General features: G+C 45.6%; 1 protein-coding gene across 1 annotated transcript in view; it reads right to left on the bottom strand.

Moving 5' to 3' along the window:
* Adcy2 (adenylate cyclase 2) overlaps positions 1-24522 on the bottom strand; it is a 325945-nt gene that overhangs the window by 17841 nt on the left and 283582 nt on the right. Inside the window, exons 18-22 of the mRNA XM_057789671.1 lie at positions 21249-21418; positions 13239-13323; positions 7989-8147; positions 2924-3070; positions 857-964 (exon numbers count right to left, since the gene is read on the bottom strand). Coding sequence (XP_057645654.1) covers positions 857-964; positions 2924-3070; positions 7989-8147; positions 13239-13323; positions 21249-21418 — 669 coding nt within the window. The remainder of the gene's footprint in view (positions 1-856; positions 965-2923; positions 3071-7988; positions 8148-13238; positions 13324-21248; positions 21419-24522) is intronic.

Here is a 24522-nt window from a genome sequence, read left to right as displayed (position 1 = left end):
GGAGACAGTTGTGTAGCTTAGTCTATCTGAGGGATCCCTTGCAGTGGGACCAGGCTCTATCCCTGGTGCATGAGCTAACTTTCTGAATGAAGTCCATTCCCTATGGAGGGATACCATGCTTAGTCTTAATGCTGTGGGGATGGACCTGGTCCTGCCCCAACTTAATGTGCTAGGCTTTGTTGACTCCCCATGGGAGGCCTTACCTTTTGGGAGGAGTGGATGGGGGTGGTGGGCTGGGGGAGAGGAGAGTGAGGAGGAGGGGTGTGAGGGAGAACTGTGGTTGGAATGCAAAATAAAATTTAAAAAAAATTAAAAAAAGAAAAAAGTCTCCACTCCTAGTTGACTGAAAATACTCAAAGGTCGCTGGCTGGGGAAACCCATTACTCTTCTGCTAAAGGAGCAGAGCAGTCAGATGACTCGATGACGTATCGCTGTTCTCATAGGCAGAGCGTTCTCAGCCCTCATCAGAAAAGTTTCGTTTTGTAGTAGATGGGAATTAGCGAAGAGACCCAGAACTGGGCACTGCGCAGAGAGCGGGAGTCTCTGGAGCACTCAGCCTTAACATGCCTATTTGTCGGGGATCAATCAACTATTAACTGTTTCATCACCTGTCTATTTACCTGGTATCATTCAACAATTGATTGTTTTATCTTCTAGAATCAGACTTCAGAGAACTCTAAGAAGTTTCCAGAGCTCCTTTTTTTTTTTTTTTTTTTTTTTTTTTTTTTTTTTTTTAAATTCTCTTAGGACTATGAACATTCAACTTTGGGCAATACACATGGTAGAGTTCTGGGTTTGGCTACAGCGTGACTCCTGGACACACGCATCCTTAGGCAGTTGACAGGTGTGCACCTACCTGGGCGTGCTCCTGGCTGGGCACAGCACTCAGACCCGTGGCCGCCATGTATGTGCTACCGATGGTCTTGATCTTTTCAACACCACTGAACTTTGGCTTGGAAAGCAGCTGCAGAGCAATGACAACCATCGTTACTTGGCCAGGCGCTGACCTGAATCCCCGGCTCTACCGAGCCATTTCTGGATCCTAGGCCACAGTAAAGGGCATGCCACTCTCCCACCTGAGCATGCTGGGAGCAGACATCTTCATAAGCACATCACCTTGGACGGGAAGAGAACACGAGGATGTGCTTGTAATACACACAGATTGCCTGTCAGACTTAGGGAAGGAACCAGGGTAAATTACGATACGGGAAACAGGCTGCAAATAAATCTCCAGTTCCATGTGTAAAAGGCACAAATATAACACCGATTCAGTGTGTAAGGTCTTCCCTGCAGGGCCTGCAAGGCTTTGACAGCTGAGCACTTGAAGTGAGGAGAATGAGATTCCCCAGCTAAAGACCTCACCCTTCCATCAGCCCCGATCTCAACTGGCCTCAGTACTAGTTCCAGGCTTCTGCATTCACCCTCATTCTGGTACGGTGGGAAGGCTATGGGAAGCGTAGGGATGGGAGGAGATTCTGCAGGGCAGTCTCAAATGAACAGCACCTGCCAAAGACCAGGAGCATTTTCTTGCTGCTTTCTTGCTACTCTGCTAGTCAGAGACTATTCTTCCAGGCTTACTGACAAAACCCTTCAAGCATGTGAGAAAACCCTGTGTCACTGGCACTCACTCGTCTGGACTGGGAAGCCTGCATCTTGCTGCAGGCAAGCTGGAGCTAACACGCAACTGCGTTCCACTGTACAGATGGTATAGGAGCAGAAGGCTTTGATTGTCATGACTCCTCCATGAACATCTGGAGGGAGCTCACGTGGAGATGGGGTAGAGAGGACACAGGATCCAGAAGCCACTAGGAACTGCACAGCTCTGAAACCATTATGCTATACAGTGTCCTCATGTATGCCAAAGCTTCATGAATCAGGACGAGCACACACTCACAGATGACAAATGTCTTCTATTTTGTCTAATATTGATATGAGGAGAGCAGCTGCAATGGCCTTGAAATCACAGGTGTGGGTTTTTCTTTCTTACCAGAAAATAGGACATATTATTCTCTAATAGACAGAAGATTACAAGGTGAAAAATGATACCTATTTCAATGTCTAACAATATGTCATGTCCTCTCTGGAAAATGATATAATACCCACACATGTATTGCTTTGTCAACAACAAAGCACGCCATTCATATACAGCTCAATTTGATGTCTGCCAAAGGCCTTGAAACAGACAGTGATGCTGATAATCTACTGTGATAAATAGATTGATTATGTTTTAATATGTAAAGGGTTGGGTTAAGTATTTTTCTTGGAGGTTAAGCCTTTCTAGAAAGTCTTACTAATGACTTAAATGCAGATTTTAGTAGCTGTCCTCTGCAGTTACATTACTTTTAAAATAAAATGTATCCCCCCACCAAATTATCCAGTAAACAAGGTACAGGATATGACTTGAGCTCAAATTACCAAAAGTTAGATGGTCCCAAAAGCTTGTAAAAGAGTTGGGGACAACCCCTGTTCCCACTGTTAGGAGACCCATGAGAGGGACAAGCTGCAGAACTATAACATTCAGCCTAGGCTCCCTGGTTGTTGGGTCAATCTCTGTGAGCCCCTAGGAGCCCAGGTCAGTTACTTCTCACATTGGGTTTCCTTGCCCAGCCTCAATACTTGGGGAGGTGTTTAGTCTTACTGCAACTTGATATGCCATGTTTTGGTGATAGTCACGGGAGACCTGCCCTTTCCTAAACAGAAAGCAGGAGAAGTGGATTTGGGGTGAGAATATAGGGGTTGGGGTTGTGGTAGCGGTAGAGCGAGGAAGAAGAGGAGGGAGGAGAAACTGAAAGAAAGGAAAGTTATTTCGAAGGGCAAGTCTGAAGGCATGATGTCACCGTCCTGAACTAATTTCAACTGTATTAAGAGGCATACGCTGTGGGGATGGGGCATCCCTGCTCTTCAGGTAAGCCTCAGCACTTACATCATCAAAGTCAGCAATGATCTCATTCAGGAGCCGAAGGCATTCCAAGCCTTCCTTGTTCACGTCTGATTCTGTGTAGAATTCCTTGAAGTCCGGGATGGAAGCAAACATGACGCAGACACAGTCATAGGACTGGTGGTACAGCTCCTGCCGAGAGACAGAGAGGATGTGAGCATTCACTGGCCTCCAACAGAGGAGGACTTGTGGATATGACGATGCCCATGGAGAGTGGGACCCTCCTCCTGCCGGACACACAGACAGCACAGCCACTCGAGTGCTGCTTCCACTCAGGAATATCCATCTGTTTTAATGGAACCTCACCACACTTCCTGGAAGATGCTATTGTACGCAGGCCCTGTTTACCTGCAATAGCCCAGTCCTGGACCTCTCACAGCTGCCAGTGAGACAGAAAAACCTCTCAAGCACAGGTACAAGTTCCATCGGCCACCAGCTATGTATCAGTCGGAATCCTTGAGTAAAACCTGTCCTCTCTGCTTCAGACAGGTGTAATCTATCAGAGGCTGGGCTAGGACAAAATGCCCTTCAGCCAACTGAAGGGAAGCAAGAGCCATTCCTCAAAGAACAATACTATAATAAAATAGTGTGTTACGGCTTGATCCTTTGGAAGTAAGTCTGTTTTTCCCTCTTTATTGGGTATTGCAAAGAAGATAAAACTATTCAAGTGAGTCCTTCAATTGCACCAGGAAGAAAGAACGGAGCCCCTCAGGCCACTTATTCACAGGCCTGAAATCCCAGATGCATCTAGTTGAAAAATCCTTCAACTTCAAGTGGAGAGAGACTCCAGTGTAAGGGCAGCAAAACCACAGCATCCTGCCCTCACAGTTGCAAGGCATCTCCGTTGTTCCCTTGTTGTATAGTGAAACCCTCAAGTTCAATGGTTTCAGAAAGGGGGGCTGTGGGTGGGCTCATCCCAAGTGCAGAGAGCCTGTCTGCAGCACAGGCAGCATAGCCTGGTACACTGGGGTTTACAGTGCAGCCCAGGAAAGTCTCACTCGGCCCCGAAGTGAGACAGCCAGTCTCGGAGTGACAGCAGCACTCCAGGGCTGGTGCTGCTCATGTGCCTGGGGTGGGGGACAGGGTGGGGGACAGGGTGCCATTCTGCACACATCACCAGTGAGCTCTGCTCCCCTGGCAGCTAGGCCAATCCTTTGGCAGGGTGCACACTTAAAGAGCATCATAATTCCAGGTTCAGGTACCTTCAGAGGGACAATTTTTTTTTTACACCAAGCTCAGCCTCATAATAAACACGTTAGGGCATGGCAACCCAAAGGAAGGTCACAACAGCTTCAAGGAAAAGGAGATTCATGCCAAGACCCTATTCCCAGGACCTGTCATGTGCAGCGCTTTCAGCTCCTGTCTCCACATCCGTGAATGCTGCAAGAACAATGGTATCAAGGCTCTCCTGTCTTCCCGGCACTCAGTGTGGCTGAGCCGGCCTGCAGCGCAGATCTCGTTAGAGCTGTTGTGTGCACTGAGCTTCCTATCCTGTGTAGATGACTTGACGTACACGAGACTCCCGAGGCCAGGTTCCAGGAATGCTGGCTACTGCTCGGGCATCAGGGCACCAGAGAAGAGATAACAGCTGGGAGCCCATTTTGGTTAAGACCATTTAATACAAGTCCTACAAGATGCACTGACTCTCCGCTTAAGGCTAAGGGGACATTTAGCAACACTAGGAACCATTTTCCATGCATTATCTCCTCCCCTGACAGGCATCACACATAGAGTGCCCATTTCATGATGGGTTGTTCACCTCTGTGAACACACTTTCATTAACACACACGGCTGTGATCCTACGAAGTCCATGCGATTGGTTTCTCCCTACAGATAAGGAAACTGAGGCACACAGCAATGGCATTAGTTGTCCAAAGCTGCAATGACTCACGTAAACCGGGTCTTGTTCCTCACGGCCTGTCAGTATTCCTTCTCATCCTCGGTCCCTGAGAAACACCCAGCCTCTTGACTTTCCAACATCCTGTCTGTCTAGTTCTAGTCCCAGTGTCCCAGCCCTGTGGGCCTCGTCACTCAATCATACCTTCTTCTTGGCATTTTCAAATGTCAGGGCTCACTATGTATTTCCTGAGTTTCCTGGGACCATTCAGAGCCCTAAATCAGTCAGTGCTAAGCCCTAGGTTATGGGAAGGGCTCCACTCTGCCCTTACAGTAAGTCTCATCTTCATGACTTTCTCTCTTCTTCAGCGTCTGGTCTCCTAGTCAGTTCCATACAGGTCAAAACCTATAACTGACTTTCAATTAGAGCATGCGCAGGCTCGGCCCACTTTTTAGTGCTTTCTCCTGAAAGCGCAGGGCAAACCAATCTATTGTTCTCATAGATAAGGGATGCCCTGGGCATTGGGCTGGGAGTCCTCGGAGGGCTCTTGTTTACAAAGTATATCCCCAGAATGTCTGCTGATCAAGACTTGGCTCCCTGAAGGAGGCTGCCTGGATAAACTTAAACATAACCTCCTTCACCTGGATCCTCAGAACAACTTGGCTGGGTTGAGGAACGCCTGGGGAAGCTGTGCGGCACCCCGTTTGGCCATGTCTGTGAAGAGGCTTTCAGATGATTACAGCATGAGGGCTCTGACCTCACAGATGAATTAGTCCCTTGGTGGATCACTCTGGTCGTTCCCGGAAGGTAGTGGATATGAGGGTGAGGCCACCAGAGGAGGTGTGCCACTGGGACTGTCTCCTCGGGACTACCGCATGCTCTGGCTCCTCATTTTACCCGTTCATGGACTGAATCTTTTAAAACCATGAACAAAAATGGACCTTTCTCCCCTTTAACATGTGCTCTGGTATTTCTCCCACAGGGATACAAAAGGGACCAGGGCTATTGAAGAAGAAGAGAAACTGTGCTTGGAGGCTTGCGTGGAATCAACACACAGGGAGGATAAAGGGAGGGGGCTGTACTGCTGCCCTGGCCCAGGATACTTCAAAGAGGGACAGCCCTGGGCTGTGGTGCTTCCCTCTGGGTCCAAGGTTTCCCTCCAGTCCTTCTGTCACCTGCCACTTCCATCTCCCAGTTTCTAGTACTTTCTTTTCAGATTCAGTGATCCCTCCCTTACAGTGGCCTCCCCAGAGCCTGAAAGCCACACTCCTGATGCGTGTTGACAGACAGACTGCTGTCCCCTGGCATGGACATTCTTCTGTGTCTCGGGCAGCACCAGCTGGCTCACATGGCCACAGCAGAAGCAGGCTAAACTTAGGAACTGGACGAGCAGGATCAGCGAGATGGCCAGTGGGTAACAGCGCTTGGTGCGCAAGCCTGCAAAACACATGTAGATGGAGAGAACCAGCTCCCCAAAGCTGTCCTCTGACCTCCACATGCACACGTGACACATGCACACCTTTATTTTACACACACCGGTCACATGACACACAACGATAAATAAATAAAACTTGGAAACAGCCAGAGGTATAAGAGACTCCCGTACCACTAAAGCAATTTCTTAATTTGTGCAGTGACTTAATTCCTTGCGGTTTCTGAGAAAGCTGCTTAGGTCAGGGGACACAGGTGACGAGGAGGAGAGCATGTTTTGATGCTTTGGCAGGACCATTATGCCCTGCACCCCTGGACGTCTTGGCTGCTGCCCCTCATACGGTTATTTATTTATTGTTTGTAAATTATAAGTTGACTTTTCTAAGAATACATCTCTGGGGCATAAATGCAATACATTAAGCATCATTAAATCTGCAATAAAATCAACACGAATTAAAGTATCGGGGGGAAAAAGGCATAAGGAAAAAGCGGTGGATGGGAACCACGAAATGTCTGTTAGTGAAACCCGCTCTCCATCTCAGCATGGGTGTAAGCGGCTCCAAGCTCCTCACAAGAGGATGCGCAGCAGCCTGTTCACTCAGGTTGAGTTTATCTGGTAATGAGTTCATCCGTCCAGTTTCCCTCTGCTGCCTTCATAATCCTCTCCCAAACCTCAGCACAAATCTCCTGTGGAGAAGATGGCTCAGCCGTCACGGAAAGCACAGGGCATCACGCTGGCAGTGCTAACCTAATACTTGAAATTATGTCCAATTGTGGATCTGTCTGCCTTCCCTTGCTTCTCAGCGATATTAAAAAAAAAAAAAGCACAAACAACAGAACATTTCATTGCCCAAGCTACTTGCACATTTCAATGACACAATCTATCCAAGTCTGCTGAGCATCCTCAAATGCCCACTTCTCTCCATTCAAGGTGGGCAGACTCAGGTCTGTGGGTGCTTCTATGGAAAGCTCTTATATCTGCCAGTCTCATAAATTAGCTCATTGTCCTTCAGATTCCAAGGCCTTGAGAGTCTCCCAAGGAACCCGACAGCATGGCTCTGGCTTATTTGGGCCTCCTGACCTGGACTCTATCACACGGGTGTTGGTGAATAAAGTGTCCTTCATGGTTGGGGAGAGAGACGTGGTCAATTAGGGGGCTTATTTGGGAATGCTGAGCCTCTTATTATGCATTCAGAACTTTCCACGCTTAAGGAAGAAATTCTAAATTGCAATTGACTGCACAGGCGCGTGCCTCTGTTCTCATCACAGTGTGAGCCTACCGAGGCCAGAGGAGAGCTAGTGGAGTTGGCTCTCTCCACCACGTGGGCCCCAGAGACTGAACTCAAGTTATCAGGCCTGGTAGCAATGACCTTTGCCTATGAGTCACCTCACCAGCCTGGAAGAAATTCTTAAGAACAAATTTTTTATTGCTTAGATATTAGAAGACTATTTTTCTGAGCCGTGGTCTCACATGGTCCTTTTCTCACTCAAGGCTAGCCTTGGATTTGTTGTGCAGCTGAAGATGGCTTTCAACTTCTGATCCCCCTGCCTCTACTTCTCACATGCTGAGATCACAGGTATGAGACATCCCATCTATGAAAATGCTAGGCAAGCATTCTAGTAACCAAGGGATACCTCTTCGCTTCCCCTGATGTCTCTATGGATAGTCAACATCCTCTTGAAATGGAACACATCAGGCCGACCTTGGACACCCTGCAAATCCAGTGTATAGCGCCTCCAAACCCACCCTGACCCCGACCGACCCTAGTCTGCCCATCTGACCTCGTTCTTCAGGCTCCTGGCCAGGAAGTGTTCAGCCACGTGTGCGGGAAGCACGTTCTCCAGCAGCACTCGGTTCAGGTTCTCCATGGTCTCTATCTCCTCCCGCTCTTTTTGGAACTTGTTCTTCCATAGGAAGTCTAACCTACAGTAATATTCACTCTGTTACAAGAGGACACAGAGGTGAAGAAACAATAGGCATCTTGTCCTGCCAGAGTGGAGGTCATAAAGAGAAAACAAAACAAGAAGAACAAAGCGGCACAAAACGGAACTGTCGCCCTCCCCACAGAGCCCGCCGTCCCACCCAAGTATCCGTCAGTCACCGCACAAAACAGACTTGCCGAGACCAGACTGAGGGGTGTGTGGGCCTCGGCAACAGGGACCTAGGGGCTCTGCAGGCTGACAAGTTAGTACGACTGGAAGCTCCTCTAGATTGCCAAGAGTCGTTCAAGCTACTCTTTAAGCAGCTTGGTAGCATGAAAATAATGAATAAATAAGAATTTCATGGTGCTTGCTAGACAATGATTTTCACTACGTAAAAACACTTTAAATTTGTGGTAATTTGCCCTTATAATTTGCAAAGCAGTCTCTTCTACCACAATTATAGAGTTGTTCATTCAGTATGGATTTTTTTGTTTATCATTGTACTATGTATTAAGAATGGCAGCATATTGTAGATAAGAGTGTACATTGACATTATTGAATTAGAAAAGGGCCACTGGAGAAACATATATGTTCATAACTTAGTATGTATTAAAATATAATACAAAAGCATATCAGCCAGTTACGATTAGTGTTGTAGAAATGGAGAAACTGATTAGCTGACAGTGACCCTCTGTCCTTGCCAGAATTTCATGTCTCCTGTGATATACTGAGTGTAACGGAACAGCCTTGAGGGAAACCTTCTGTCAAAGACGGGCTTCACGGAGAGGGCGACTTTCAGCACAGGGAATAAGTTATTAACACATAAATGCAAAGGAGAGTGAAACTAAGCATTTGCTGCTATACTGGTTTGATTAATTATAAAAATTACAGCACACACGCACACACGCACACACACACACACACACACACTCAAGCACAAGTAGGGATTCTAGAAAAAAACCCACACTTCGAGCTTGACAGACAACAATCCTTCATTAATTAGTTTGATCCAAACTACACGTGATACATCAAGAAGCATTCCCTTCTTTGGTGTGCCATTTATTTTCATTTCGCACAGTGAGGCAGTTTCAAAAACAAACCTATTAAAAGTTTTATATTTAAAGTCAAATTTCTCACACACCATATTAATAAAAACTGTGCCATTCACTAACTGTAAAAGCCCTCTATCTTGGAGAATGCAACATTTATTTGGAATCTGCGGGCAACTGGGCAGTGCAGTTGGGTTTTAGCTAGAAGAAGCAGGGCATGGTGGGGTATCAAGAAGACACGGGGGAATATCCAAAGTCAGGCACAAAGGAAAGCAATGTAAATGAGACCACCTCCCAGCCAACTCAGGTAGTAAACCTGCTGCACCTAAGTCTCAAGGTTCCCATGAGCCACAGCAAGAGGCTGCTCAGGCGTTTTTATGGCATCACAGGCAAATATTTTGTTAGTCTCCTATTGGAAGGACATCAGTAACTTGGAAATATCTGCTAAGAGATTATTTGCTCATCTTTCTATGTATATATGCATCGTAATATAGTCTATCATCTACTATCTACCTATGTGTCCACCTACATACCTTCCTGCTACAGTTTGGATATGGTTTACACGAATCCCTGACAGGTTTAAGTGTTAGAAATTTGGTCTTCAGTGTGGTGATGATGGCATGGAACCTTTAAGACACGAGGGGTAGTTTGGTGGGAGGTCCTTTAGTTACTGGAGGTATCTCCTTTGAAGAGACTGTGAGATTTGGAAGACTATCTAGCTTTCTATTTTGTGATTAAATCTTTCTTGCCACACACTTGTAGTACAATGTGATGTAATCAAGATGGTTTTCACTACTGCTGAGAGTGCCAGGAGCTTGCCCTTGAATGTCTAAAACTTTGAGGCATATAATAAACTTCTTTTGTTTACAAATATAGCCTATCTATCTATCTATCTATCTATCTATCTATCTATCTATCTATCTATCTATCTATCTATCATCTATCTACCTACCTACCTATCTTCTATTTATCTATCCATCCATAATTTATCACATCATAGCTCTTTTTGCATATGTTAATTATGTACTCAACCTATAGTATCAACATCAGTCAATCATTTATATTTATGCATCCACAAACTCTCTAGCATCTCTCTCATCCATTCACCAGTCCATCTATCCATTGTACCAGTTTCTCAAGTAATGAAAACTGCTTTAGATTCTCTCTTCTGTGTATAAGCACTGTTCATAAGAGAAACTCATGCTGAAGGCCACAAAAGAAATCAAATGTATCTCTCTCAAACCAGTAATGAACTGAACAGTTCAAGTCCTGCATCCTGAGAGTCGTGACTATTATCTTACTACTTGGTCATGTGTATATGTTTATATATTTGATGGGGATCTGGGGATGAACATATCTTGGAGTTAAGTTGGGTCTTAAATTCAATGGCTGTTATCTCTGTAAGATAACACGAGAACATTATCTTTTACATGAGAATGCAGATTTGATACAGAGCTGTGGGGATGGCCATGTAAGACATTAAGCAGAGATCTAGGACTAAGGAAGGCATGGTTTAGGTGACTGTGGGGCAGGCAGAGCTGATAAGAAGAGCTAAAGAGCTCCTTGGTCCCCTTGTGGAGCACAGTGGGAGTTCTGCTTAGCCTCCTTGAGCCATAGTCTCACTCTGTAAACTTCCTGTTCCTCAGATAGCCACCATCTCTCAAATCCTGTCAGGCAGGGAGTGCATCACAAGTGTTTGGCGACCCTTAGTGCTGTGTCACAATCAACACAGCCTCATAGCACGTTCATGCTCTGCCCTATTTCCAAAACCCACCTCAAGGAATTAAAGAGCTTCCTGTCTGCCTTCAAGGACAAAATCAGGGGTAATAGGGGTGGGGTTGACTCATCTTTGGGTCCAGACACCTGAACAAAATGTCATCAGTCTTACTGCGGGATCACGGAGACTGCCTTGCTTCATGCTAGGAATGCACCTCAAATGCTACACAGACTTGACATGCAGCATGCTACAGTTTAAACTAGAGGAAATATGGGCTTCTTCCATATTCCTAATTTAGCCCTTCATTGGCCAAATTAGACTCATAAACTAAAATTTTAATACAGCAAGTATTACTGTAGATTTTGTACAAGAGATTGGACAAGTTTTCTTTAATTTTCTTAGATGTATTTATTTTATGTGTATGTGCGTTTGCCTACAGAAATGTCTGTGTTATGTGTGTGCCTGGTGTCTGTGGAAGCTAGAATAGGGGTACTGTATCCCCTGGAATCAGAGGTAAAGATAGCTGTGAGTCACCACATATGTGCTGGAAACTAAACCTGGATCTCCTGTAAGAGCCAAAGTATCCTTAACTCCTGAGCCAACTTCCCAGCCTGGTCATTGCTTTCCTTAAGCTTATATAACTAGAGTGAGCTTCAGGCTGCCGATTTGCTCAGAAAGCAAACACTTCTTTATTGCTTCAGGAGAAGGTGGCCATGGGTAAAGGAGACCACACACCCATGAAGGTAGCTTGCAAAAATGCTATCTATTCTTCTGTGTGATAAACAAGCTAGGAAGTGGTCACTCCAGAGTCATGGAAGCCACAGCCCTTGGAGATATTGTGTAAGCACTGGCAGCTGTTTGCAACGTATCTGTGATTTGGAAAGGGTGTGGGAGCACAGCTTTTCTTATCCCAGAAGACTCTTCTGTAGCAAATCATCCCTGTGCTGGTTCTGGACTGAGGCCTAGCCCTCAGTCCTGGCCCGCCATGGTGTTTCCCATGCGCCTCATGCAGACGTGTGAGTCACAGCCCGAGGTGCATAAGTGACCACAAAGAGCTACTCCACCCCTTTGGGAAGCAATGCTTTTCCCAGGTGTCTGGGATATGAAGCACGTGTATCACTATGGTAAGGAGAAAAAAGGGATGGCCACAATCACAGAGGGGTACTGAATGCTGGCCATCCCCATGGCCATTAAAAATGGGTTGCTGGGTGGGATTCAATCTGGTTCTAGCATCTTCGAATACTCTGGGATGGGAGGTGATCTGACTGGAGATTATTAAAGAGACTTTGGACATCGCATCAATGGTATGACACGGAGAAGCAGGCGGCTAGCCGAGGGGTTGCTATTTCCCCATTGCACAAGGAATCTCATTCTTTTCTATGTAATTTACTGGGTGACCCTGGAAGTGCAGGGGTAAGGCTGCTTCATGACTGAGAGCAGCAAGCTGGTCAGTAGTGAGAACAAGCAACAGACAAATGATCAAGTCACAGGAGAAGTGGGAAAGAGATGAGCCCCCAAAGCAGACAGGGTTTGAGGGCCCCAACTAGCTGAGCCCAGGGACTGCCATACTGCTAGCTCCCAGGAAGCATGCAGTTCATCCTGCTGAGGTGTTAGAGGACAGTCCCAGAGGTTGCATACTAGCCAATGAAACAGACTCTGCCCAGCTGTGCAGTTTTGCTACCTAGAAGGCAGACTGGAAGCCAGACTGAGAGTCACTTAGTCTGTGGGTATTCGCCACAGAGTCCATGTGCTTTTCTATTGGTTTACCACGTTAAAGGTTCGGTGCCTTTTAACCCAAATCATCTATTGGCTTCACAATGCCGATACCCTAGGCTTTAAAACAGTGAGGCCTGGCTTCCAATACGTCTTACAGTCACCATGGCTGACTGTGTGCACAGGCATAAACATGGTAATCCTTAAACTTTACTATTTGTAGCCTCTCCCACGAGACCAGGAGCAGGCAGAGGCCCCAAGAATGAGTAATAGTTTCATTTGCACCACAGAATGAAGTTTTTTTTTTTCTTCAGAGAACCATGTTTTGAGGAATGGCTGCAATCGAAGCCAAGGTGGCATGCTAACTCTGGGAAGAAGGGTGCTGTTCACCGTGACCGACCCACACAAGGGTCTGTAGTTTCAGCTGTTTGCAAAATTAATTGATTCCTATCTCTGGGGTTCTGAAGTCTGCCCCTCGTGGACAAACAACCTTTTCCTTTGTATCTGGCCCACACCTTGCGTGTCTTGCTTGTCTAAGTAATTAGATGATCTGAAACATTTTTTTTTTAAACAGAAACATATCTACAGCGCAGATCTGCACCTCAGGAGACAACAGAAAGAGCGTCTTACCTGTCTACCCAGGACGAGCAGCGTGATGAAGAATATGGAGAGGGACACGGAGCCCATGGTCTTCAGGTCTTTCCAAATGCCCGGTCTATTGAAGAGAACAAACGATGGACAGGCAGATCACAACACAACAATACAACATGCATACAGGGCTTAGAACCCCAGCACTGACAAACTCTAGAGTCCCCGTCATTTCCAGATTTCGTCCAGTCAAATGCACATTTCAAATATATCACAAACCCAATTTGCATAAAACAGCAAAAGGTTGAAGTCCACATATTGAGGACACAGTAAAGGAAAACGTGCGAATTAATACAGACCTTTACTCTGCACTGAGCTCTAACAGATATTGCAGGAGGGACTTGAATTAATCCATTCTATTAATGCTTGTGGGATAGAGATTGATAATGGGATGTATGGTTTCTTGATGTTTCCATTATTCCTCTCAGGATGAGAGAGTATTTTGAAATTGTTGACCGTGTAAGATATGAAAATGAAATAAGGAAGTGAGTTTCTACAAGCCCCTCTTGCTTGTGACTGACAGGTGTGGTTTTTATAACATTCTAGCTGATGCACTCTTAACACGTCTGTGCAATTCTGCACCACAGAGATAGGAATTCTGTTCATTGCTAATCGACCAGCTGATCCAGGCGAACACTGGCAATTCCCGGTTAGCTGCGCTGCGCCATCCCTTCTCAGTACAGCAGTCAAGGCAATGCCTCCTGGCACATCTGCAGTAATGCAAGGAGACATCCACTGCAACTCTTGGCAGTGGCCTGCATTTTTCTGGCAAGCAACCTCCCCACATTCGAGTACAAGGAAGAGCTGGAAAACAATGGGTACTTTGTGCAGACGCTGCCCCATGGACAACGTGGTGGCTGGCAACCACTTTCTTCATTTGCTTTGTGAGCTTCCAGTTTCCTCACATAAGGTTTGGGGCAAGTGAGATCCTAAGAGAACTGGACGTAGCTCGGTGGGCTCTAAAGTACAGGAGCCAGGACTGGGACTATGAGCTGTGGGACTGTGGAGAAACCCTTGTGAACGTTATCCTCATCTGTCAAAGGTGATATCAATGAAAACCTTATGGGGTCATTCTGGATACATCGGTTAAGCATACGCCGGGACACAGACCGACCCACGGCACTCTTTCTAAATGGCACTGCTGATTTCAGAATTCAGTGTACGGTGACAATAGGAGGAGATGGCTAGAAGACAGGGGAACAGGAAACCAGCAAATCTCACAGGCAGAACGCAACATGAGGAGGGAAGGGAGGGCGGATTTCTGCAGGAATCACCCATTCCCGGTGATGGAAGAACTCTCCAGAAGGGGGCACCTGCTGTGGCTGTCAGGATGCTGACCTCATTTACCACAAGGATGTCTCAATTTCTTCAAGAATCAGGAGGAGGGCTCAGGGCTGCTTTTCTGTCACTGGAGCTGATTTTACAGCACGGGGCTCTTCTTGGCCTCAGGCAAATGTGCCTAATGGCACAGTTTAAATGGCTGGGGAAAGCAGGTATCTAACAGCAATGGTGACATAAGTGAGCTTTAAACTCAGTTTTCTGTTCTTCTACATTAACCACACGGACACTGTGAGGACTGGTTAGTAAGAGCAGGATAGCACAGCCACCATCCCTGGAAGGTACAGGCTGGGCTTTGCATGTGCATGTTACCTAGCTTTGTAAGCCATGGACAGAGACAGAAATGACAGGTTCCCCCTCCCAGCTACCACTCCTCCAACACCAAACTAAGAATAAAAAGCTAAGTACACAGGTCAGAATTTTGCAGTTTTTTTTCTTTCAGAGACATAATAAAGATTCAGTTCCCTTAATTTTCTTTAGATCTCTCATTAAGAGACCCAAGGCCTCAAATACAGAGACAAGGGGTAAGGGTCAGGCAGGGTCTTCTTATGAATTCGCAACCTGGTTAGGTTTTCATTTAACACGTAGAGAGTGTGTGTAAGCAAGCCATTGGGATGCTGTTCTGGATGCCTCACACGGACGCCTCATGAGTAACTTGGCAAGGGAAGGGGTTGACACCATACTTCCTCCTGTCTTTCAGACCTTCCAAACGACTTAAGACAGCAGTGAGCCGGAGGAGGAAGAGCCAGGGGAAGGCTTTCCTCCTTGGTCTTGGAGGGGACAAAATCCAGACTTCAACCCACCTTACAAAAAGCCGCACACAGCCTGCAGAACACTGGGGGCCAGTAGGTGGAAGCCCCTCTCTGCTGTGAAACTCCCTGTCCATCACGAAAAACCGAGTTTTCTCAAAACGTTCTCTCAAAAGTATCTTTTACCGAGTAAGCAAAATGAATGGTCAGCTGTTAACTGTGGGCTGCTGCAGGAGCAGACATTTGCAGACAAAGGAAGCTGGGACCCTTGAAATCTCAAAGCTGAATTCGCATGTGAAGATCCATTCTGGGGTTACTCTTGGGTCACTGTCCAAGAGCAGGTAGATGGGGCTGACAGCGAGGGCACAGATGAAGCAAACTCTGGAAATGTTCCCGAGAGTTCGCTCTACTGTCCTGACCACTGTCAGCTTCCTGCCGCAGCGGCAACAAAGGCCGCGTCACCGAGTGGTTCCAAATAGAATCGTGCTATTGCGTAGACTTGGAGGCTGGAGTCTGAAGCCAAGTTGCGTTTTGAACAATTCGCCTCGGAAACCTAGAGCGCCCTTGTCTCTGTCCAGTTTTTAGGGCTCGCTTGGGCTCGCTTCTGGGTCACATCAGGGTCCGACTTCATCATCGCTGGGCGACCTCAAGCGCTGTTTCTGTCTCGTCACCAGGCCATAGTCTTAGAAACTGCAGCCATTCTGGGCAAGGGGGGCACCTTTGATCTCATTTTAATTTTGTTTTTATCTTCAACTATCTTATTTTCTCATAAGCTCACATTGTAAAGTCCTGGGAATTAAAATGTCAATGTATCCTTTATCTTTTTGTGTGTGAAGTGTCATAATTTGAATCATTGAATGGGTTTAGCTATTTATATAAAATGATACTTCTCACACTTTTAACTCAATATTTGTTTCTCTCTGTTCTCTCTCTCTCTCTCTCTTTCTCTCCCAGACACACACACAGACACACACAATGATTAAGCTTTTTTGATCTCCTGTGGTTGGGCAGTGGGATACCAGGTCACAACATCACTAAGTTGTGAAGCCAGGAGATGCAGCCAGTGTAATTTTAAATGTTTCTGACAGTGATTTCTAGCAGGACAGGGATGTATGCTTTCTTTTATGCATAGGTTGGACTCTGGGGACTTGGGCCCCACACATGCCTATAGTCACACACTGATGTGTAGTTGGCTGGCCCTTGGCCTGAGGCTGCTAAGGAGCAATCATCCTGACCCTTAAGATTTAGGAATCCCAATGCACAAAACACTCTGATAAATGAGGTGAGAGCGATGGAGAAACCAGTTAGTGAACCAGTCAGTGTCTATCCCGTGGGCAAACTGCTCTGATGAGGTACACAGGACATTTTCATTACTCTCGGGAGGAAAAGCAACCTGGGCATATGGACACAAACATGATCTCACGGATGCGGAAGATGCTCCCTCGGTACTGAGGGGAAAGGGCCCTTGCTGAAGACTGAAGCTGCTCCCAGATTTTGCAGTGAAAACAGAGACTGGGGGCAAAGGGAAGATGAAGGGTTACCATGACAGAGTCCAGAAGCTGAATAAGAAAGCCTATTGCTGGGTGTCAGATAAGAACAAGACGGCTAAGAAGAGGGACACAGTTCTGGGGCTGTGACCACAAGTTGGCTACCTCCACCCCAAATCCTTGAGCGATATGTATAAGACACCATTGTCTTGATAGTTTTGCTTCTAACACAGCTGATTGTAACAGAATAAACTGCAAAGCTGGTTCTAGCCAGAAGCTTCCACCTATGAAGTCACACCATAGGCAAGGGTCTAAACAGAAAGACTGTGGTTACATCTTGGTGGCTAGGTGAACTCTCTGACATGGTGCAGCTATGAGTTAATCAAGTGTGAATGAGAACAGAGAAACTAGTAATTGACAGCACTTGAGTAAGGTTGGAGGGCAGCGACAAGTGACCAGCAGCTAGCCGACAGACAAAGCCAGCCACTAACAAAATGCAAATCAGAGTGGATTAAGGTTGGAGGCCAAGAGACTAGCAGCTAGTGACAGACAAGGCCAGCCACTAACAGAACACGTATCAGAGATGGATGGACAGAGGCTTCAACCACCCCTAACTGGGTGGGTATCAGGTGAACAGGACATGAACATTTCCCTGCTGGGGCTAGGGATTGCCAGCATAGAACACGTGGGCCCTCTTTTCCCATGATGCCCCGAGAACTAAGCAGCCTCAGTAGAGCTCACTTTAGCCTTTGTCCAGGTTCCGCCACAGCCCTGTAACCCCAGACAATGGACTTTTTCAATGACTTTTTCTTCTGCTCTGGGAGGTTTTTTTTTTCTTTCATTTTTCCTCAATTTCTCATTTCTCTGTAATTCTACTGGTAAGAATTCTACTGGTAAGAATGTAAGGCTGTTGAATGAACCCAGATATATGGGAACAACTCATTCTGCACCTTCCAAACATATCCTTCCTGTGAAGTGACGCAGAAGAAGTGTTTATCTGGTGCCGGGATGCTGCTGACCTGCCACGAATGGACCGTTAGCGGCACGTTTGCCCCATGCAGTCTGATGTTTCTTCCTGAAAAACCTTGCCACATTCATGAATTGGTAATGACACCTTTGATGTCATCTTATGAATTAATCAGTAGCAAAAGCTTTTCTAGTGCTGGCTTCTCCTTCCTTTGCTAGCCCTCTTGGAAAAAGAGAACTCAGAAGAGGTGAAGATGCCAACCATTTGCACAGCTGTACAGACCTTCTCTGTGTAGTTATCATGATGGATGTCAAGTTTGCCTTAGTGAAGGCCTCTTACCAGGCCATGACAAAGCATGCCTCACATGCCAACTGTGTTCATTTGTTGGCACTGTTATTAAACAGAGATGGCCCGGACCTTCTTCAAACTTTCTTTTGAGTGACCTGGCCTCAAGGAGCTGCAGAGGCAGGAAGTAGATGGGGGGGGGGTTATTATTGTCAGTGTTTGGGACCTTTGTACTGCTTGGAACATATTTTGATTATATTTATTTATTGTATTATTTATTCATTCAGCACCAGGAACATGCTAGGCACAGTTGTAGGCATAGCAGTACTCTTGGGTCTGACTAAATTTGAGAGAATTAAACTCCTCAAGACTGTGTGAGTATATGTGTGTATGGCTCTTCCCTCGCTCTCTCTCTCAGAGAAAGAGACATACACACACACACACACACAGAGGGAGAGAGAGAGAGAGAGAGAGAGAGAGAGAGAGAGAGAGAGAGAGAGAACATACCACAATAGAAATGGTCAATCTTCATTTCCAGGATGGAAACAAGACAGAAGAGACTTGGTACTTGGCATACCTCTGGAGGGAGGGCTAGAACTGGGAGGCATCCCTCTGAGAACATTCTAGAACAATGAAGGACAATTCCAGAAACCCCTATCGAGAGGAATCATGCTGACCTATGACAGCCAAGCTTTGGTATAAAGTCAGTAGGGTCAAGGAAATGTAGATCGAGGAGGGGATGAGGACACAATGCCTGAAATGGGCAGGGGAAGGGACATGACCAGATGGACTTCAGCAGCGCACTGGCTCCAGCAGAAGGCCCATGTTTTCTGGTCATCTGTAAGCCAGTTACCCCCTGGAGGGACATATGGGGTTCTGGGATTTGAGGACGCTCCCTCTCTGACTGGACTGGACTCTGGCATCTGGACTGGAAGGCAAGCTTGCAAACACATCCCACTTTCACGTCAGCACAATAAAACAGGCCAAGCGTGGTGAAACCTTGATCACTCACACCAAGCCTTGAAAGTGCAGGAAACAGAAAACATGGGCATCGGGGTGACTGAGCCACTCTCAGGGCTTTCTATTCGGGGTTCCCTTGGTGTTGGGGAGACCATACAACTGGAGGTGATGGGCTATTCCACCCCTTGTTTCTATCACTGCTCCTTCAGCAGAGGAATGCATTTAGGGGCGAAAGAATTCCCAGATCCTACAGGTATCTGTTGGAGAAGGGCAGAGCTCTCTGAAGGAGATTCCCAACAGTGGCAGGTACAGCCCCTGAAGAGAATGCTGGCTTCTACCAGTCATCGCCACTGGCGCGAGGTCACTGGAATTCCAAAGCAAGGGTGCAAAGACACCCCACAAGTACGTAGCAGCCGCTTTGCCGCCGCTGAGCCTCTTGGCGATGGTGTCTCTTCAGGGCTTAGTCCCATTGCAGGAGCAATAATGTCCTCATGCCAAGCTTTATAATCTCATTTCCCTCTTTGCGTCAAACATGTGACATATCTCAGCACTTTAAATTTAATAAGGGAAAATTTAATAGGTCTATCAGTGGTATGCAAAAACCAGTAATGGTACATTTATCTAGGGAAGTGATACAGGCTCGCTGGATTTGGTGGAGAGATAATAAAGCATGCTTGGCTGGGGATTTTAAGAATTTATAGGAAAATTAACTTCTAGTTTCATCTCATCTTGGCTAAGGAATAATTAATAATTATTATTAATATCAAGGAATAATAGCATTCCCTTAATACAGTTATGTGTTTCTCTAACTTCGTGCCCTCAGCACGATTACAGACTATCAGGCTTCACAGCACAGAGGATGGGGAAAATTAAATTAGGTGACAATAACTGTTGATGCCATGTTTCTGAAAGTGTCTGTATTGATAAGAAGTGCTCAGTGAGGGGGTCACCTTGTGCACCTGGAGAAGAGATCACACGTTATCAGCACAAACCATCTTTCTGAGTTGACATTTCCGTGCGCCTTATTTGAGGACTCTTTATATTAAAAACTGGAGATAAAAGCCAGTGATAGAGAACCTGCTTGGAATGTACAAGGCCCTCCTGCGATGAAAAACAAACAAACTAAAAAACCCCACAAAAATAGAGGGATGATATGAAGGAAAAGGCAAAGAATTCACAGAAAATTCCTGTAGGCCTAGAAATCAAGGCTTGGCACGAAACACCTTGCTACTGAGATGTGAAATGGATAATATGATAATTAAGATGCCCTCTTTCAAGTACGGATCAAGTATTCTTTAGAAGTTTCTGGAAGTAGTTTGGTAACTGAAAACTTTGTACAAACACGACTGTCAACTCATAAGTGCTTTTGTGTGATGACCGTGATAAGATTCTTTTTGTAGGGTGCCTTCCTGCATCCGGTCCTGGGGAGAGTCAACAGGATTGTATTTCTCTTGGCAGTCGGATTTTTCACAGTGCAAGAAAGTTTCTAGGTTTGACCTTTTCCCTCTGCACAGTGGTATTTCGGAAAAGTCTACAAGGAATCTTCACACCATGACTTGTGAAAGCAGCTACTTATTCTGTCTAGTGCCTTTCCTTTTGAACTGAATGACATTTTGTCTCCAAATCACTCTCCTGGGGAGATCGAGTGATTTCTGGGTACGGGTTTTGCTGCTGGAGCGGCTATGGAAAGACTGGTATGCAGAATGCTGAAATGTCAATGTTTAAACACCCTACCATATATTGGACAATTCTGCAACAGAGAACCGCCTAGGGAAAAATGCCTAGGGCTGAGGCAGGCAGTCCCAGAATGCTGCTACCACACAGTATTTATGAAGATGGGCATGGCTCTACACATCTGTCATGCGTGCTGGCCTCTGGAAAGGCTGAAGTGTGTGAATTATTGCAGCTCAGGAGCTCAATACAGCCTGGGCAACACAGGGACAACTAAGGGGGCGGGGGTAGGGTAGGAAGGGTTCATATTATACAAATCCTTTCTCTTAACTCTGGCATATTCTCGACATGCATCTCTCAACACATATTCTATTATCAAGAATGAAAACACACCTCATATTCCTGAACCATCATTTCAAAGAAACTCACTGCGATTACTGAGAGCAGCAGCTTTGATTAATTTTCACTGAACATAAGATCTTAAGACCATAATAGCCACGAGTGTGATAAGGAGAAACGGAGTGGGTCTACTCACCTCTGAAACAGGACCTGGCTGTACGCATCCAAGACATGGGCGTGGGTATGGAGCAGAATGGTGTTGTAGCCCACCAGCGCCACCATCATGATGAGCATTTTCAACTCATAGTTCACCCTCAGGAACACGGAGCAGGAGATCAGGCCCAGGATACAACTGTATATGAAGTACTGGGACAGGAGAAAAGGACATACATTCAGGGTCGCTAAGAAACACTGAATCTGGGGGTACCATCAAACAGGTAAGGTCAACATGAGAGCTGGATGGGGAGGCAGGTGCACATCTCTATACTCTGACCTGATGGTTCACACCTGAGTGTGTTTTTCATGAGATTCTGAAATAATCTGGCATAGCAAATAGAAATAATAAAAAACACTAGCCAAACACTTCAGAAAAAAAAATCAAAACTACCCAAACTGAAGACATGTCATCCACACATGCCATTTATTTCTTGAAGATGAAAAAGCAGAGTGTGCTGTGCACACTGAAGGGATTTTCAGAGATGATATTAGGTAGACCCTTTCTTGGCCTTGTCAACTTGTTAATTCATGAAAGGATTTAAATCCCTGCAGGTATCTCCATTAAAAGCACCAGGCTATCAGACATTTTATTAAAGGAGAATTCATAATTCAGAGTAGACCCTCTCTGAATCAGGATTTAGGCTGAGAGCTTGATCCAAGGGTCAAGGTCAAACTATTGGAGTTGGACAGGTGCCATAAGGATGCTGGGACACTGCATCTCAGACCCCAGAAAGGTGTGTCCACTTCCTTGACCATCTCCCCTCTGTCTATCACATGCAGGCAGGTGTGGAAGAGCCCTGGATTCAGGCCTGCTCCCATCACTCATTATCAACTCGGTGATGTCTGGCTAGCGACATAACTGTCAATATCTCAGCGTCTTCAGTGTACAATGAGGGTTATGACGTCATTCTTACAGATCCCTGCAAAGAACAGATGCAGGAAGTCCAGCGTCCAAGACCTGCAGTGAAGGCAGACTTGCCAAAGACAGGCATCTGCCATTTCGGAAGGCTTTCTGTTGCTACATCATGGAGATCTGAATAACAAGGCGCTGGGTTTCTATTCCAGCATTTCCAGGACAGAACGAACATGAAGAAAGGGCGAGCATCTTAGTTCAGTGACATGGACGGTCCATAAGGCATCCAGTTGTGTTTTCATCACAGGGATGCACCATTCATGAACTCGCCTCACTCTGAGTCACTCCCATGGGGCTCAACAGAAGGCTACAGATGTCAGCTCACGAGTTCTGTTCTCACAGAAGAGGCATTGTGTAGCGTCAGCGCAAGCCCTTTACTTTGGAGAACTTTCATCTCACACTACTGTTTTCAGAGGAGACAGCAACTGCCATCGGATGATACAATGGGTCACTCTAGCAGAAGTCAGAGTTTCCTTGTGTGAATGCCTGGCAGCCACTCCCTACTGAGGGTGGCAGCATCTTATGAGACAATGAGTGTTGTAATCCTAAACTGTTCACGAAAGACTACTCCATGTTGGTTCTCCACTGCTCTGAGCCACCACAGAAAATAGAAAGAGGCCAAGGGCTATGATGGGATTATTCAGGCCTGTGTGGTCAGGTGAAATAAGAGAAATGTGGACATATAAGCAGCGAAGCCTTCGTCTCCTCGCAGTGTGTTTCTCAAAATCAGCCCTGGTTACATCTTAGGTGAGCAGTTAGGTAACCTTAGGGGGCTTCTGAAGACCCATGGACCAATACACTTTAGCACTGTCCTTCTTAGGATAGCTCGGGGTGGACCAACATCTCTGTAGGAAACCCCAGGAGACTTGATCAGAATGTTGATAGTAATTTGATACAATTGATTAGTGTCATTAGACTCTCACAGAATGTAGGCTTGCACTGAGTGTTTTTTCTTTTTAATTGGCTCTTTTTAGTTTTGGTAATCCACCAGTGTATTTTTTTTAAAAGTGTTAAAGCATGATAGATTTTTAATAAAGCAAATGAAATGTAAATATGATCTTTACAAAAAGAGTACATGAGGTTATGACTTGCAGCCTGGTGGTTCCTTGCTCAGGGGACACAAGGACCCCAAGCTGCTCTTCAGAGCTGTGAGGTTGACCTAAGAGATGAACATGGTGGGGCATCTACCTGCATCTCCTGGGCCATCTGAACCTCACAGCAGAGCTCCTTTCTGCAGGGAAGGGTCCTGTGTCTTCCCTTTGCCCCTCAAAGGGTTGATGGAAATGATGCCAACCACCTCAGAAGGCTCACGTGGAGAGCCCAGATGACAACACAGGGGGCTCACGTGGAGATCATATACAATAATAAGAGTTCAGAACAGAACCCAGCCCAAGCAAAGCTAAGTAAAATTTATGATTTTGGCATAGGGATATTACAATTTTGTCATTGTTTGTAAAGACGTGGAGTTTTCATAAGTTGTCATTTTTAAAAAGGGATTTATTGCTGTTTTATGAAAGTTTCCAGCTAGCAGCATCTGATGTTAAAATTAGAAGCACATAAAACAACACACATGAAAAGGGGAGAGTCTAATGGTCCCAGTATCCACAGTTGGCCGGTACTATCATCTCTATGTGTCTCTCCATGCTTCCGATATATGTTACTACATACATTATTACAAAATTGTGATCATGTGTCTTGGAATGGTTTTAAGTAATACTTTTATCAATTTACTATGAATGTATATTATTTATTGAATATTTTAAAAGATCTTATTTAAAGGCTGAGTTTAATTTAAAGACTGGTTGTAACAAAATGAATTTTTAAAAATTGTGCTTATCTACTTTCAGTTTATTGTTCTTTTTTATTATGCAGACACTTGGACCAAAACCTTTGTGGGGAAAACTGTTCAATCTGTAAAATTAATTCACAAATTGAAGTTTTCAGGTAAAGAGTTGGTGTGCTTTTATATTGAAAACAGCCAATTTTTAATACAGTAATTTATTACTGTAATTTTTACAATTATTATACTTATTATTAAGAAGAGTTATGTCATGACCAGAGGTAAGTGGGACCTTTTTCTGCCCCATTCCCTGTCAGTCTTAAATGTCCTGTAATATGGGGTTAGAGATGTGTGGTCTTGTGAACACCACACAATTTCCCTGATGCTCCAGTGGGTGGATCTGCTAAGCCATGCTACCTTCAGGGGCTTCAGAGCTCCTGAGTCCATCATGTGGTTTATGTATAGGTGGGACATACCAATGTGGGGCTCCTTGAGCAGAATCTGCTTTCCGAAGACTTATGATTGGGATGATGGGCTAAGTTTAGGTCACATCTGAGGCTG

This window comes from Chionomys nivalis, chromosome 15, assembly GCF_950005125.1.
Source record: "Chionomys nivalis chromosome 15, mChiNiv1.1, whole genome shotgun sequence".
NCBI classification, from domain to species: domain Eukaryota; kingdom Metazoa; phylum Chordata; class Mammalia; order Rodentia; family Cricetidae; genus Chionomys; species Chionomys nivalis.
The sequence above is the reverse complement of the archived record's forward strand: the minus strand, read 5'-3'. Positions and strand labels throughout refer to the sequence as shown.